This window comes from Vipera berus (genome assembly GCF_964194415.1).
Source record: "Vipera berus genome assembly, chromosome: 16".
In the NCBI taxonomy this organism is placed as follows: Eukaryota; Metazoa; Chordata; class Lepidosauria; order Squamata; family Viperidae; genus Vipera; species Vipera berus.
The window spans coordinates 4,060,062-4,077,466 of NC_138219.1; the positions used below are offsets into that span (position 1 = coordinate 4,060,062).

The following is a 17,405-nucleotide window of genomic DNA, read 5'->3' on the forward strand; positions in this document are numbered from 1 at the left end:
GACCCAAAATCTTGTGGTTATTAGCGTTGCTATGAAATATCACCTAACATTGCAGGGTTTGCATGCATTTATATTTGCGTCAGTATGCGGTGGATAAAGGGGGATAAAAAAGAGTAGAATATTTCCCGACGTTTAGGGCAATTTAGAGTGAAGACATTAATTTACGTTAAATAATTACGCGCCTGGCCCAAAGCACAATTACATGTTCAAAACTAGGCTTGGCCACTTGTTAAGGGAGATAGCGAGGTCCAGAATCCTGCCTATTAAATCTGAAAATTATTGAATCAGGAGCAGTTAAAACAGAGTTTACTACGTTTTTCACACTTAGCCACCGATGCAGCATCCTTGTGATCACGGGATTACAATTCAGGTACCTGGCACGTATTTATGATGGGTGCAGTGTCCTGATGTTGTGTGGTCACTTTTTGTGACTTTCTGACAAGCGAAGTCAACAGGGAAATCAGATTCCTTTAACAACTGTGTTACTAATTTCACAACCGCTTATCAACGGGGGCAAGAAAGGTTGTTAAACTGAGCAAAACTTGTTTAGCTTCCCTGTTTAGGATTGAAAATTTTGGGGTTCAGCTGCCATCACAAATTGAGGATTTACCTGTGTTCCCGTGACATTTCCATACCCAGCTTCTTCCCTTGTCAATCACCAGGCAAGATGGCCAATAGTGTTTGATTTTGGCAGGAAGAGGGAGGGCAGAGGAAGGAAGGATTTGACTTGGGTCCCACAGGCTTGTGGGAGTGCTTCTCAACCATGCCGGCTGGGGAATTCTGGGAGTTGAAGTCCACCTGTGTTAAAACTGCTCCTGTTGAGAAACACTGCTCGAAGGGAGCAAGATCTAAGCTCCAGTGCAGATTGGCTGCATTCACACAACACGCAAGACTGGAGCAAAGCTGGGTTTGGGGAGTTTCCTGAAATGTCTCCACCATGAGAATAATGATTCAGCTTTTAAGAAGAGATTGGAGAACCATCTGTCTGAAATGTAATAGTGTTTCCTGCTTGAGCAGGGGGTTGGACTAGAAGATCTCCAAGGTCCCTTCTATTCTATTCTATTCTATTATCATATTCTATTCTATTATCATATCATATCATATCATATCATATCATATCATATTCTATTCTCTATTCTATTCTATATTATCATATTCTCTTCTCTTCTCTTCTATTCATGTTGTTCTATTCCATTCCATTCCATTATATTCCTCTATTCTATTCTATTCTATTCTATTCTATTCTATTCTATTCTATTCTATTCTATTCTATTCTATTCTATTCTATTCTATTCTATTCTATTCTATTCTATTCTATTCTATATTATCATATTCTACTCTACTCTACTCTACTCTATTCAATTCTATTCTATTTTCTATTCTATTCTATTTTCTATTCTAATTTTACTCTATATTATTCCTGTTCGGTTCGGTTGTTCTATTCTATTTTTAATTCTATTCTACCCTATTCTAATTTTACGCTATATTATTCTATTCTACTCTACTCTATTCATTTTACTTTACTCTACTCCTACCTTGTGGTTTGTACTGGGCCGCTGTGAATTAAGCCTCATGAGATTTTTTTGTTTACACATGGCACGCATTGTGAGCACACCCATTCTCTGCATTAACCTGAGTTTTTTTTTCTTTGGTGTATTATGTGAATCCTGCTAGAATGGTGGTGATAATAAGTGTATCCGTGTTCACATTTTTTTAAAGTATGAGCAGGCCCCGTTAAGAGAGTAGTTTTATTTATTTATTCATTTTAAACAGCTACCCATCTCAAAATCAGTGACAACTCCTGATACTGGGTGGGAGGTGGACTGGATGATCTCCAGGGTTCCTCTTAAGCCTCGCATTTTATGTTTCTATCACTGTAGAAATGTCCAACAAGCTTTCTTTCTACCCTATTTTTAGGCGGAGTTGGAGAATGCTTTTATTCCACAAGATCTTTCATGCTTGATCTTTTATATTTCAAAGGTAAGGCCGGCGTCTTTTATAAAATATATATATATATATATATCATTGTGTCTTTTAATGCTTTTGCTTTTGATGTTTTTCGCCTTCTTTGATCTTTAAATATTGATGGAGCCATCTATCTTTTTTTTTTTGCTATTGTTGCAACATCGTTCTTATTGTAGTTCTTGTCAACCTTAGGAAAATGATTTTTTTTTTAAAAAAAAAAGCAGAACCCTCCTAACGCGGGTTCTGCTAACTGGTGCTTTCACCCGCCTTTCCACTTTTCGGCAGGACTTGAAGGCTAAGGACTAGAAGTTTGATTTTTTTTTAACAAAGTGAGAACTGCCGCTGATTTACAGGGCCCCTGGATTCGGTGTGCAAGGGATGTAACTGCAGCAAGCAGAAGAACACCTTGTTGTGCACGTGTGCGAATCTGTGTGTGTGTGAAGAGAGGAGAGGAGAGGAGAGAGAGGGCAAGAGGTTAGGAGAGGAGGGGAAGGGAGGAGAGAGGAAAAGGGGATAGAAGGAGAGGAGAGGTGATAAACGGAGTGGAGAAAGAGAAGGGAAGAAAAGAGAGGGGAAGGGAAAGGGGAGAGAAGGAGAGGAAAGGAGAAAGAGAAGGGAAGAAGAGGAGAGGAGAGAAGAGAAGAGAAGAGAAGAGAAGAGAAGAGAAGAGAAGAGAAGAGAAGAGAAGAGAAGAGGAAAAAAGACGAGAGGAGAGGGGAGGAGAGAAGAAGAGAAGAGAAGAGAAGAGAAGAGAAGAGAAGAGAAGAGGAAAGGAAAAAAGACGAGAGGAGAGGGGAGGAGAGAAGAAGAGAAGAGAAGAGAAGAGAAGAGAAGAGAAGAGAAGAAGAGAAGAGAAGAGAATGCAGAAACGAGGAGGCACATATGGTGCCCAACCGCTACTGGGGGGGTCCCGGTTTTGCAAAAAAAAAAAAGTCGCCTGCTTGAGTCTCTGCACGGAGAGACCCCCTCCAACGCATCCCTGGGGCTTGGGCAAGGCTGGGGCAGTCCCTCCCCCCTCCTGACTTGGGGGGCGTCCCGGGGCAGCAAGGTTGGAAAAAGACCCACCGGTACTCGGCTCGCACTCCTCCAGGTCCTCATCGTCGCTGGGACACTCGGCTGAAGCCACCAGCAGATCGTCCGAATTCTGCAGAGAGGGAGAGAAAGGGCTGGCGGTCAGCAAGGGGGTGGGGTGGGGTGAGGGTGGGCAATCATTTTCCTGCCGCACAACATCTTTGTAAGGTGGGTCGGGCTATGAGGCGCTAGCCCAAAGTGGTTTCCGGGGACACACCCCACCCCTCCCCGGCCTAACGCAGAATGAATGGCTGTCTTCTTCAAGAAGTCCAGTGATGGAGCACCCACAACCTCTGGAGGCAAGCAGTTCCACTGGCTAATTGTTCTATCAGGAAATTCCCCTCGGTTGAATCTCCCTCTGACCAGCCTCCCCCCCACTGCTGCTTCTTCGGCTTTCAGAAGAGACGGGAAAGTCACCGGTCTGAAATGGTAGGTAGAGGGTCTCCTGCGTAAGCAGGGGGGGTGGGTGGGCCAGAACAGGGCTCCTCAACCCCCCAGACTCTCGCTGGCAAGCCAGAAATCAGTCCATGCGAACAAGCAAAGCCCCATCTGCGGGATGCAGGCAGCACACGAACACACACACACACACACACACACACACACACACACACACTGTCTGTGGGGGGGGGGGTGAAATCTCTCTTCATGGAACCAGTCCCTGGTGCCCAAAAGGTTGGGGGGCGCTGGACTAGAAGACTTCCAAGATCCCTTCTAACTCTTGATATTCTATTCTATTCTGTTCTGATTCTGTTCTACTATTCTAATTCTGTTCTATTCTATTGTTATTTCTATTCTATTCTGTTCTGTTCTTATATTCCTATTCTGTTCTATATTTTATATTCTATTCTATTCTATTCTATTGTTATATTCCTATTGTATATTTTACATTCTATTCTATTCTATTCTATTCTATTCTATTCTATTCTATTCTATTATTCTAATTCTGTTCTATTCTATTCTAATTCTATTCTATTCTATTCTATTCTATTCTATTCTATTCTATTCTATTCTATTCTATTCTATTCTATTCTAATTCTATTCTATTCTATTCTAATTCTATTCTATTATTCTAATTCTGTTCTATTCTATTCTTTCTATTCTGTTCTGTTGTTATATTCCTATTCTGTTCTATATTTTACATTCATGTGCCCCCCCCAATCCTTCTCTTCCACAGCCTAGAGACACACCTGGTTCCCGTAAGTAACTATTCATGTTTTAGGCCCCAGACCCCTAAGCATCTTCGTTGCTCTTCTCTGCACTTTTCCTAGGGTCCCTTTTTCTCAATCACGGTGACCAGAATTGGACACAGTATTCCGGTTGCACGATTAAAAACAAAGAGGCTGAGATCCTGAATCCGTGGAAGGTGCTTCTAACAAAATATTTTCTGGAAAGAAGGAAGAGGAATCTGATCAGGCCCAGCCAAGGCCGCACTAACCTCCCGGTTTGCCGCTTTATTTTTTTGGCTGACAGGTGAAGTCCTCGATGTCCGACCACAACTGAGCCGAAATGTTCGGTTGCTAAGTGAGACACTGGTTAAGTGAGTTTTGCCCCACTTTGTTGCCACAGTTGTTAAGTCCGCTTGTCAAAATTAGTCACACGGTTGTTAAATGGACCCGGCTTCCCCATTGGCTTTGCTTGTCGGAAGGTCGCAAGAGGGGAATCTCACGTGACCCCAGGACGCTGCAAACCGTCGTAAGGACATGTCAGTTGCCAAGAGTCAAACTTTTGATCACGTGACCCCTTAGAGAGGGCTGTAAGGCACTGTGAAGCAGTATATGAGTCTCAGGGCTAGTGCTATCTTCCTTCCTTCCTTCCTTCTTTCCTTTCTTCCTTCCTTCCGTCGTTCTTTCCTTCCTTTCTTCTTGGTGGAGCAGTGGGCTAATGCCTCCTTAAGTAACACCAGCTGCCTGCCATTAGTGCAGGTTCGAGTCCCACCAGGCTCAAGGTTGACTCAGCCTTCCATCCTTCCCAGGTAGGTAAAATGAGGACCCAGATTGTTGGGGGCAATAAGCTGACTTTGTAATAATGCCGCTTGGGGGGTGTATGAAAGCCCTAATAAGCAGGCATATACATAGAATGAAGGCTACAGCTAAGCTTGTAAGCCGCCCTGAGTCTTCGGTGAAGGGCGGGATATAAATGGAATTAAAATAAAATAAAAATAAAATTTTCCTTCCTTCTTCCCATTGTTTCTCGTCCTGCCCTCTGGTGCCTTGGAGAATAGTTTGACCCCCTCTTCTTTGGGGCAGCCCCTCAAATACCGGAACGCTGTCTCCCCTATTTCTTCTTTTCTTTAGACTATTTTTTTATTTTATTTTTATTTTAATTCCATTTATATCCCGCCCTTCTCTGAAGACTCAGGGCGGCTTACAAGCTTAGCAGTAGCCTTCATTCTATGTATATGCCTGCTTATTAGGGCTTTCACACACACCCCCAAGCGGCATTTTTACAAAGTCAGCTTATTGCCCCCAACAATCTGGGTCCTCATTTTACCTACCTCGGAAGGATGGAAGGCTGAGTCAACCTTGAGCCTGGTGGGACTCGAACCTGCACTAATTGCAGGCAGCTGGTGTTACTTAAGGAGGCATTAGCCCACTGCTCCACCAAGGCTTTAATTTTTAAAAATGCTTTCAAGATACCATTCAAATCTGAATTATTCAGCCTTTCTTCTCTCCTTATTCTCTTTCTCCTCTATATCTCCTCCTCCTCCTCCTCCTCCTCCTCCTCCTCCTCCTCCTCCTCTTCTTCTTCTTCTTCTTCTTCTTCTTCTTCTTCTTCTTCTTCTTCTTCTTCTCCTCCTCCTCCTCCTCCTCCTCCTCCTCCCCTCCTCCTCCTCCTCCTCCTCCTTCTTCTTCTTCTTCTCACAGTCAGCCAGATGTTCAGACTGGATTTGGCCTTTTTGTCTACCTATCGAGTCCTTACCAAGGACCTGGGATAGGCAGATGTGGATGTTGGATGGTATTACAGATCACGTCACAGGATGGAAGCAGTTCCTAGTAAGGCCGCCTTTTGCAATTGACTGATGGCGCATTTGTCAATGCCGATGATGGTGTTCCAGTGGTGCTCCAGTTGTTTTGGGATTGCACCCATGGCGCCTGTTACTATTGGTACCACCCTTGCTTGCCTTTGCCACAGTCTTTCTATTTCTATTTGTAGGTCTTTGTATTTTGTGATCTTCTCCAGTTCTTTCTCGTCTATTCTGCTGTCTCCAGGCACTGCCACGTCCGCTATCCAGACTTTTTCGTCTTTCTTATCAACAATTGTTAAGTCTGGGGTGTTATGTTGCAGGTGCTTGTCTGTTTGAATTCTGGACTAGATGACCTCCAAGGTCCCTTCCAACGTTGTTGTTGTTGTTGTTGTTGTTGTTGTTGTTGTTGTTGTTGTTGTTGTTGTTGTTGTTCTTCTTCTTATTATTATTATTATTATTATTATTATTATTATTATTATTATTATTATTATTATTATTATCTTGCAAAGAGAATTTAGATATTGGAGCAGGGCTGGGGATCGAATGCAACCACCTATCTGAGCCTTTTCAGCGTTACGATTCTAAGGAGGGAGATCTCATGAGGGTCTCCCCCCCCCCATCTGCTCCTAGCAAAACCCAGCCGGGTGGAATTGCAACTCAAGTTTTTTGCCCTGGATCCATTTAAAGTGAGGGCCAAGTCTTCTGTTCACCTAATTTAGTGGGTCGGATGCAGCTCTCCGGGAAGCAAAGGGCTGCCTCATTCACACTCCCATTTTTTAAAACCCAATTTAAAGTGTGTTTTTTTAAAAAAAAACAAACCCCCCCCCCCAAAACCCAATTACCCACTTTTGTGCCAAAGTACTTATTTTATTTAAGCGCCTCGGCCCGATTACTCCCAAGGCACGTAAAAGAGGGTTACGTGAAAGCACATTAGAGGAGATTAAAAATAAAAACTCCCGTGGATTAAAATGGCAAAGCAGAACGGTGGCTGGCTGCGCCGTTCACTTGGACGAGTAGCTACGGCGCCTGTTCGCGGCTGCAACATCGCGTAAATATGGTAAGGTACTCAAAAAAAAAGTAGCAAAAGCGGGGTTTGGGCTAATTACAAAGATGAGTAAGAATAAAATGAAAAGCGGTGATAAAAGGGCTGCCTGCCGAAAAGGGAAGCGTGGAGGTGTGACAAAACAGACAGATTGAGAATTGCTCCATAATGGCACTTGTCAAAACAAGACAGGGTTGTGTGTGTGTGTGTGTTGGTGCGTGTGCGTGTTGAAAATGCTGGCCTGGGGAGGCCCATCCAACTCTTGCAAAATGGCTTACAGTGGTTGCAAAGAATAAGAATAGAAATAGATCTGGAAGGGACTTCAGTGCGCTCCCACAGGGAGGGTCTTCTCAGGGTGCCGCCGGTTAAAGATTGCCGGCGGACGACACCCAGGGGTAGGGCCTTCTCAGTGGGGGCGCCTGCCCTCTGGAACTAGCTGCCCGCGGAGCTTAGGACTGCCCCCGACCTCCGTTCATTCCGCCGGGACCTGAAGACCTGGCTCTTCGAGCTCTCTGGCCCAGGCTGAGAATATTTTTTAATTTTTTAATTTTAACTGGGTTTTTATTTTTTCTCAGGGTTTCATTTAATCTTTTTTAATTTGTTTTAACTTTTGTATTGATTTTCTTTTAAATACCCTGTAAACCGCCCTGAGTCCTTCGGGAAAGGGCGGTATATAAATCTAAATAAATAAATAAATAAATAAATAAAAATAGTCCAACCCCCCTGCTCAAGAGGAGACCCTATACCATTTCAGACAAGCGTCTGTCCAGTCTCTTCTTAAAAAAACCTCCAGTGATGGAGCGCCCACGATTTCTGGTGGCAAGCCGTTCCACTGGTAAATTGTCCTCACTGTCAGGAACTTTCTCCTTAATTCCAGGTTGCTTCTCTCTCTGACCAGTTTCCACCTATCGTTTCTTGTCTTGCCTTCCTTCTGCTGCTTTGGAAAACAAGTTGACCCCCCCCCCTCTTCTTTGTGGCAGCCCCTCAAATACTGCAATACTGCCGTCACGTCCCCCTTAGTTCTTCTTTTCTCTAGACTGGCCAAACCCAAACCCTGCAACCGTTGTTCTTCGTATGTTTTACCCTCCAGGCCTTTAAAGACCTTAGTTGCTCTTCTCTGCACTTTTCCCAGAGTCTCAACATCTTTTTTCGTAGCATGCTGACCAAAACTGGATGCAGTATTCCAGGTGTGGCCTTACTAAGGCTTTACAAAGCGGAACTAATACTTCACGTGATTTCGATTCTATGCCTCCGTGTCTTCTTTGCAACCAAGAAGATTCTCCCCCCCCCCGAAACACTAATGCCACTAAAAAAAGAAAAAAAGGCATGACATGGCATGTGCGTGGACACCCTGCAAAACAGAGTAACAGGCTAGGATTGCGAGGAGTCGGGTGGCAAATAACAGAATAATAGAGTTGGAAGTGACCTTGAGGTCATCTAGTCCAACCCCCTGCTCAAGCAGGAGACCCTACTAGACCGTTTCAGGCAAATGGCTGCCCAGTCTCTTCTTAAAAACCTCCCAGGATGGAGCACCCACCACTTCTGCAGGCAAGTTCACGCAAGGATGCACACCGGGGGTGCGAGGAAATCGACTGAGTTGCAGCTGAGATATTTTAGACATTGGAGGAATCCATGAATATATTGAAAGAATTGAAAGGATAGTTAACAACCAGAGAAGCAGCAGCAGCTTCTGCAGGTCTAACCTTAAAAATATAGGCAAAGGTTTAAGGTAAAAAGGTAAAGGTTCCCCCGCACATGCGTGCTAGTCGTTTCCGACTCTAGGGGCCGGTGCTCATCTCCGTTTCAAAGCCGAAGAGCCAGCGCTTGTCCAAGGACGTCTCCGTGGTCATGTGGCCGGCACAACTAGACGCCAGAGGCGCAGGGAACGCTGTTACCTTCCCACCGTCGTGGTCCCTGTTTTTCTACTTGCGTTTTTACGTGCTCTCGAACTGCTAGGTTGGCAGAAGCTGGGACGAGTAACGGGCGCTCACTCTGCTACGCGGCACTCGGGATTCGACCCGCCAAACTGGTGACCTTCTGATCGACAAGCTCAGCGTCCTAACCCACTGAGCCACCGCGTCCCTTAGACAAAGGTTTGCTGCCCTCCAAATGCTGAAGACGACACTCCCCGCCACCTCCCAGCGGGAGAGTCCCTTAATCCTTGGGGTACAGCTAGTCCTCGACTTACGGCCATTTGTTTAATGACCGCTCGAAGTTGCAACAGCCCTGAAAAAAGTGCCTTACGCTCAGTCCTCCCTTTTACAATCCGTGCAACATCCGCAGGGCCAGATGATCAAAATCCGGCAAGCCATCCTGTGCTTACGACCGGCTGCCGCATCCACGGGACCGCCTTGCCCTCTGCGACCTTCCCAGCCGTCTTCCCAGGGGCAAAGTCAATGGGTGGGTGGGTGGGTGGGTATCTGGATTCGCTTAACGACCGTGCGCTTCGCGTAAGAGCTGCAGTGACTTGCTTACCGAAACGTGGCGGGAAAGGTGACAAAGCGGGCCGGGATCCCTCAAGCCCCCCACCTCGCTTAGCAATGGGAATTCCAGTCCCAATTTTGGTCGTAAGAGGAGGAAGGGGGAGAGGGGAGATGCTGGAAACTCCCCCAAGGAAGGATGTGTGTGTGTGTGTTGTGTGTTGTGTGTGTGTGCTGCTCTCTGGCAACACTGACGTTTTTTTTTTCAGGGGAAGGCAAGGCCATTGCAAGCCATGGAGCGTTTCCGGGGGGGGGCAGCGGCCCTGTCCACCAGCTGCAGCAGCCCCCCCCTTCCTTGCAAGCTCCCTTAGCCTCACCCTTCCCGGTGCCCCCCCTTCCTCTTCTCCCCAAAACCAGGACAGCCTAATTGCTGCTGCTGCAGTTGCCATGGCAACTGCAGGAGGAGATGTTCGCTCCCCCCACCCCACTTCCCCAAACCTCATCTTGCCATCAAAAGAAGCCAAAAACGTGTCTGGGCGAGGCCGGATGGTTTTTGTGTGTGTGTGTGTGTGTGTGTGTGTGTGTGTGTGTTTTCAACAGCTGCAAAGCTGGGGGGGCAACCCCCCCAGCCCCCTCCCCAAAGCATTCCCAAAAGATCGCCCCAGTAGGATCATCTGGAGCTGGAGAAAGGAAATCTTACGTATGTATTTGTTTTTTTTTAAAAAAGCCTTTTTCTCTCCACGCTGCTCTCCAAAGGCTGAGGGTTGGCCAGGAAACCCCCCCCCCCCCATGCCCGGCTCGATCGGGCTGGGGGGGCCCTCTGAGCTGCACGTTTGCGTCTTTCCAGGCCAAAATAAATAAGCTTTAAATGGAAAAGCATCAAATCGCTGTATTTAAATTCCAGATTGATCAGAAAAGGATTCTGGCAAAAAAAAAAAAAAAGCAAACCAAAATGGGGGGGGAGAGGGTGGGGGATGCGCTGCCAGCAGAATTTAGGAGTGGGGAAAAAAAACAACACTGGATTTTTGGATCCGTTTCTCCGCTGCGCAAAACCTCAAAGTGAGCCGGGCGATCTACAGAGAGACCTCGACTTACGACGGTTCATAATAATAATAATAATAATAAGTTGGAAGGGACCTTGGAGGTCATCTAGTCCAACCCCCTGCTCAGGCAGGAAACCCTATATCATTTCAGGCAAATGGCTGTCCAGTCTCTTCTTAAAAACCTCCAGTGTTGGAGCATTCACCACCTCTGGAGGCAGGTTGTTCCACTGGTTAATTGTTCTCACTGTTAGGAAGTTTCTCCTTAGTTCCAGGTTGCTTCTCTCCTTGATGAGTTTCCATCCGTTGCTTCTTGTCCTGCTTTCAGGTGCTTTGGAGAATAGCTTGACTGCCTCTTCTTTGGGGCAGCCCCTGAGATACTGGAACACTGCTATCATGTCACCCCTCACCCTTCTCTTCGTTAAACTACACATACCCAATTCCAGCAACCGTTCCCTATATGTTTTAGCCTCCAGTCCCCTGATCATCTTTGCTGCTCTTCTCTGCACTCTTTCTAGAGTCTCGACATCTTTTTTACATCGTGGTGACCAAAACTGGATGCAGCATTCCAAGTGTGACCTTACCAAGGCCTTGTAAAGTGGTATTAGTACTTCACTTGATCTTGATTCTATCCCTCTGTTAATGCAGCCTAGCACTGTGTTGGCTTTTTTGGCAGCTGCAGCACACGGCTGGCTCATATTTAAGTGAATGTCTACTAGGACTCCGAGATCCCTCTCACAGTTACTACTATTGAGCAAGGTACCACCTATACTATACCTGTGCATTTGGGTTTTCTTGCCTAAATGTAGAACCTTACTTTTTTCATTTAGCGGCCGTTCAGAGTTACAATGGTGCATGCCACTTAGGGCCGTTTTCCCCACTTACGACCATTGTAGCATTTCCCCCCCCCCATCCCGTGATCAAAATTCGGGTGCCTTGGCAACTGACTCGCCTTTATGACGGTCGCGGTGTCCCGGGTGTGTGCGTGCGTCCCGTGATCCCCTTTTACGACCTTCTGACAAGCAGATTCAAGGGGGATCTAGGTCGTAAAATGGGACAAAATTCGCCTAACAGCTGTCTTGCTTAGCGACGGAAATTTTGGGCTCCGTCGTGGTCAAAAGTCGAGGACTGTCTGTAGGGGGAAAGGCAAGCTGCAAGTAGCGAGGCAGAATAAATCATGGTGGGTGGGCAGCCATCAGTGGACCCTGCCTGTTCTCGGTAACGTGGTAAGCAAGCTTGGACCTGGTTAGCCTTCGGATGGGAGACCACCAAGAGTTTCCCTGCTAAGTTTCAAGGCAGGGAAGGGTCGTTTCAGGAGCTGAGATTGATCCAAGAGAGTTTTTCTTCCTGTGGCTGTGCAGAAAAGTCCTTGGCTGACCGGGGCTGATTGTGAAAAAGTGAGCTGGACCTGGTTAAATACCTGGATGGGGGACCACCAGGACAACCTACAGTGTACCTTAGACCAGGAAGGCAATAGGTGAGATTAGGTATTATGAGCAAAAAAGCTACAAGGCCGTTTGCAAGAAATCATCAGCAATCAGCAAGAGGGACCTTGAGAGTCCTAGTGGACGATCACTTGACCCTGAGCCAGCCTTGTGCAACAGCAGCCAAAAACAGCTAATACAGTGCTGGGTTGTATAAACAGAGGCCTAGAGTCAAGATCACGCGAGGTATTAGTACCCCTTTATAAAACCCTAATGAGGCCACACCTGGAATGCTGCAGCCAATTTTGGTCAGCATATCACAAAAAAGATGTTGAGAGTTTGGAAAAAATTCAGAGAAGATCAACTAAGATGGTCCAAGGCCTGGAGACTAAAATATGCGAAGAGCAGCTGCGGGACTTGGATAGAATAGAATAGAATAGAATAGAATAGAATAGAATAGAATAGAATAGAATAGAATAGAATAGAATAGAATAGAATAGAATAGAATAGAATAGAGTTGGAAGGGACCTTGGAGGTCATCTAGTCCAACCCCCTGCTCAGGCAGGAAACCCTATACCATTTCGGACAATAGAATAGAATAGAATAGAATAGAATAGAATAGAATAGAATAGAATAGAATAGAATAGAATAGAGTTGGAAGGGACCTTGGAGGTCATCTAGTCCAACCCCCTGCTCAGGCAGGAAACCCTATACCATTTCGGACAATAGAATAGAATAGAATAGAATAGAATAGAATAGAATAACAGAACAGAGTAGAGTAGAGTAGAATAGAATAGAATAAGAAATAAGAATAGAAGAGAACAGAACAGAACAGAACGGAACAGAACAGAACAGAACAGAATAGAATAGAATAGAATAGAATAGAATAGAATAACAGAACAGAATAGAACAGAATAGAACAGAATAGAATAGAATAGAATAGAATAGAATAACAGAACAGAACAGAACAGAACAGAATAGAATAGAATAACAGAACAGAATAGAACAGAATAGAATAGAATAGAATAACAGAACAGAATAGAACAGAATAGAATAGAATAGAATAGAATAGAATAGAATAACAGAACAGAACAGAACAGAACAGAATAGAATAGAATAACAGAACAGAACAGAACAGAATAGAATAGAATAGAATAGAATAACAGAACAGAATAGGAATAGAATAGAATAGAATAGAATAGAATAGAATAGAATAGAATAGAATAGAATAGAATAGAATAGAATAACAGAACAGAACAGAACAGAACAGAACAGAACAGAACAGAACAGAACAGAATAGAATAGGAATAGAATAGAACAGAGAATGGGAATAGAACAGAACATAATAGAATAGAACATAATAGAATAGAATAGAATAGAATAGAATAGAATAGAATAGAATAGAATAGAATAGAATAGAATAGAATAGAATAGAATAGAATAGAATAGAATAGAATAGAATAGAATAACAGAACAGGATAGAACAGAATAGAATAGAGCTGGAAGTGACCTTGGAGGTCTGCTAATCCAGCCCCCTTCTCAAGCAGGACAACCTTTACCATCTCAGACAATTGACTATGTAGTCTCTTCTTAAAAACCTCAAGTGATGCAGCACCCATGGTTTCTGGAGGCAAGCTGTTCCACTGGTTAATTGTCCTCCCTGTCAGGAAGTTTCTCCTTAATTCCAGGATGCTTCTCTCCTCGAATAGTTTCCAAATATTGTTTCTTGTCCTGCCTTCTGGTGCTTTGGAGAATGAGTTGAACCCCTCTTCTTTGTGGCAGCCCCCCAAATACTGGAAGAGTTGCTATCATGTCACGCCCCCCCCCCGGTCCTTCTTTTCTCTAGACAGGCCATTCCCAAATCCTGCAACCGTTCTTCCTGTGTTTGAGTCTCCGGGCCTTTGATCATCTTCGAATGTATTTCCAAGTTTCGAATCAGGGATGTGCAGTCTTGTTCTCAAGACCGAATCCTACTATGGCCGTCTCGGGTTCCTTCTCCTCTCCAAAACCACCCGAGAGAGAAGCGTGCAAAACGCTTTGGATCGGGGGCAAATCTCCGCCTTTCCCTTGCAGGCCTTGCATTCGCGTCGCGACCGGCTGGGTTAGTGGTAACTTGGGGTCACTGGTGTTTGGGGTCCAGTGGGGCTGGCGAGCCCGGCTGACCCTCCGATGACCATTTCCTGGGCTGGACTGAAAAGGTCGCGGCACTGCTGCCTTTCTTCCCCCTCCCACCCCCCCCCCCGTGCCCCGTCCTGCCCGGCCCCTCTTGGCACCCGGGGGGGGGGGGGCTCCAGAGGTTCGCCAAGTGAGGAAAGCGCTGGCTGAGGTGGGTTCCCCCCACCCAAGCTCAGCCTTGAATTTCCTGCTGCCGCTTTGTGGGGGGGGGGGTTTCCCCCACCTCCGACGTTTCCTATGGGGCTTCTGCTCCCCTCCCCGGAGGTCTGGCTGCCAAATTCTCTATGGGAACCTTTGCGGGGGGGGGGGGGGAGAGGGAGAATTTGGCTGCTGACCCCCCCTGTCCTCCTCCCTCCCTCCCACCCTCTATCCTTCCTTCTTTCCTATTTCCTTCCTTCCTTAATCATTCCTTTATTCTTCCCTCCTTCCTTTCCCTTTCTCTCCATCCTTCCTTTATCCTTCCTTCATACATCCTTCCTTCCTTTATAATTCCTTTCCCTTTCTCTCCTTCCTTCCTTCCCTCCTTTCTCTCCTTCCTTCCCTATTTCCTTCCCCACCTGTCCTCCTTCCTGGCCCAAGGCCTCCTTGGCATCTTCCCTGGAGCCCTTTCTTCCTCCCTCCCTCCCTCTCTCCTTCCTTCCTTTCTCTCCTTCCTTTATCCTTCTTTCTTTCCTATTTCCTTCCTTCCTTTCTTTATCCTTTCTCTCCTTCCTTCCTTCCTTTGATTCCTTCATTCTTCCCTCCTTCCTTTATCCTTCCTTTCCCTTTCTCTCCTTCCTTCCTTTCTCTCCATCCTTCCTTCATATATCCTTCCTTCTTTCCTATTTCCTTCCTTCCTTTCTTTATCCTTCCTTTCCCTTTCTCTCCTTCCTTCCTTCTTTCCTATTTCCTTCCTTCATCTTTCCTTTCCCTTTCTCTCCTTCCTTTATCCTTCCTTCTTTCCTATTTCCTTCCTTTCTTTATCCTTCCTTTCCCTTTCTCTCCTTCATTCTTCCCTCCTTCCTTTCTCTCCATCCTTCCTTCCTTTATCCTTTCTTCATATATCCTTCCTTCTTTTCTATTTCCTTCCTTCCTTTCTTTATCATTCCTTTCCCTTTCTCTCATTCCTTCCTTCTTTCCTATTTCCTTCCTTCCTTTATCTTTCCTTTCCCTTTCTCTCCTTCATCCTTCCTTCTTTCCTATTTCCTTCCTTCCTTTCTTTATCCTTCCTTTCCCTTTCTCTCTTTCCTTCCCTACTTTCTCTCCTTCCTTCCTTCCCTATTTCCCTCCTTCCCCTTTCCCTCCTCCCTCCCCCCCGTCCTGCCGCCCCTCCCCTCGTCCCGCTCACCTGGGTGATGCTGTCCCGCATGGTGGGCGACCGGCCACGCCGCGTGGTGGTGGTGGCCATGGTGGTGGTGGTCTCCATGATGGTGGTGGACATGTCCGCCAGCAGGGTGGTGGCCGTGGTCTCGGTGGTCATGACGGACGGCACCTCGCCCACCAGCCGCAGGTTGCCCTCCACCTTGACGTTGGGGTCGCTCTCGGCGGCCAAGGAGAGGACCTTGAGCCCGTTGTAGTACAGCCCCGAGACCTGGCCCTGGAAGGGGCGGCCCTGGTCGCGGCCCCCGATCTTGATGGCGGCCTGGCTGTTGAAGATGGTCAGCTGGCGACCTGCCGGAGGAGCCACAGAGAAGCAGGGAGGTGAAAAGGGCGCTCGGCCGCGGCATCCCAACGCCAGAGCTGCGGGGGGGGGGGCGGCGGTCAGGCTAGGCGGCCCCCCAGCGCTCCCCCCCCCTTGGCCAGCCTCCTCACACCTTGGCCGCCTGACCTTGCTGCACACCTGCCCCCCAGTACATACGACAGCCTGAACCCTAAGCGGAGCGTTTACGCTGTGCCCCCAACGCCCCGGCCAGGGTCCCGCTAAGCAGGCTTAGCCGGTTGTTCCAATGCAGCTAGCAGAACCCTCCGATGGGGAGCGGGTGGGAATCCAGCCCCCAACTCCAACTGCTCTTCCTTTCTGCCATGTGCTCCTAACTCCAGGTAGCATTTGCATCTCCAGTTTGCTTATTCATCTCCTGAATGGCCTGCCTGCCTTCCTTCCTTCTCTCTCCTACCTTTCCTCTCCTTCCTTCCCTCCTTCCTTCCTTCCCTCCCTCCCTCCTTCCCTTCTCACTCTCCTACCCTTCTGCTCCTTCTTTCCTTCATTCCATTCCTTCTCTCCCCCTTTCTCCTTCCTTCCTTCCCTCCCTCATTCTCTACCTTTCTTCTCCTTCCTTCTTTCCCTCCTTCCTTCCTTCCCTCATTCTACTTTTCTTCTCCTTCCTTCCTTCCCTCCTATTTCTCCTTCATTCTCTTCGACCTTCCTTCTCTACCTTTCTTCTCCTTCCTTCATTCTCTCCTTCCTTCCTTCCCTCCCTCCATTTTCTTCTCCTTCCTTCTTTCCCTCCCTCCCTCATTCTCTCCTTCCTTTCTTCTCCTTCCTTCTCTCCTACGTTCTCCTTCCTTCCTTCCCTCCCTCATTCTCTACCTTTCTTCTCCTTCCTTCTTTCCCTCCTTCCTTCCTTCCCTCATTCTACCTTTCTTCTCCTTCCTTCCCTCCCTCATTTTCTTCTCCTTCCTTCTTTCCCTCCCTCCCTCATTCTCTCCTACCTTTCTTCTCCTTCCTTCTCTCCTTCTTTCCCTCCTTCCTTTCTTTCCCTCCCTCCTCACTCTCTCTCCTACCCTTCTTCTCCTTCTTTCCCTCCTTCCTTCCTTCCTTCCCTCTTTCTTTCCTCCCTTCCATCAAAGCCTCTGGGCCCAGCAGGTGGGATGGCCTCCCTCCTACCTCCACCCCAGGTGAGTCCAGAGACCCCGGGCTGCCCATCTGCTGGCGTCTCCTTTTGCTCGCCTCCCCTTTCCGGCTAACTAACGGGGTGAGGTGGGTCTGCTGCGGGGGGGGGGGGGTCGGCCTCTCCGTTTCTTTTCTCCATCCTTTCTCCTTCCCCTTCTATTTCTCCTCCCCCCCTCCCCCGTCACTTTGCGGATTCTCCCCTGGAATATCCTTTGGGCCCCCCCTAACCCCCTGCCCCTTCCGGATTAGCATCCAGGCAGACCAAAAGCGGGGTGGAGGGGGCACAGAGCAGGAGAGCAGAGTTGGGCTTCCTGACCAGAGGCCAAGTCCGGAAATAAACCCTGAATCTTGGCTTAGTTTAAGACCCGTTCTCATTTTTGCAGGGGCCCCAACTCTCATTCCCCTTTCAAGCTCCTGGACCCACTTGCACACACACACACACACACACACACACGCACACACACCCCTACTGCACCTGGCTTTGCACCAGGCGC

At 47.2% G+C, this 17,405-nt stretch overlaps 1 protein-coding gene across 2 annotated transcripts in view; it reads right to left on the minus strand.

Annotated features, from left to right (window-relative positions):
* NRXN2 (neurexin 2) overlaps positions 1–17,405 on the minus strand; it is a gene marked incomplete at its 5' end in the record, with an annotated part of 185,616 nt that overhangs the window by 10,915 nt on the left and 157,296 nt on the right. For both annotated transcript variants that reach the window (XM_081340212.1, XM_081340211.1), the window contains 2 exons: positions 3,031–3,109; positions 15,430–15,752. In XM_081340212.1, coding sequence (XP_081196338.1) covers positions 3,031–3,109; positions 15,430–15,752 — 402 coding nt within the window. The remainder of the gene's footprint in view (positions 1–3,030; positions 3,110–15,429; positions 15,753–17,405) is intronic.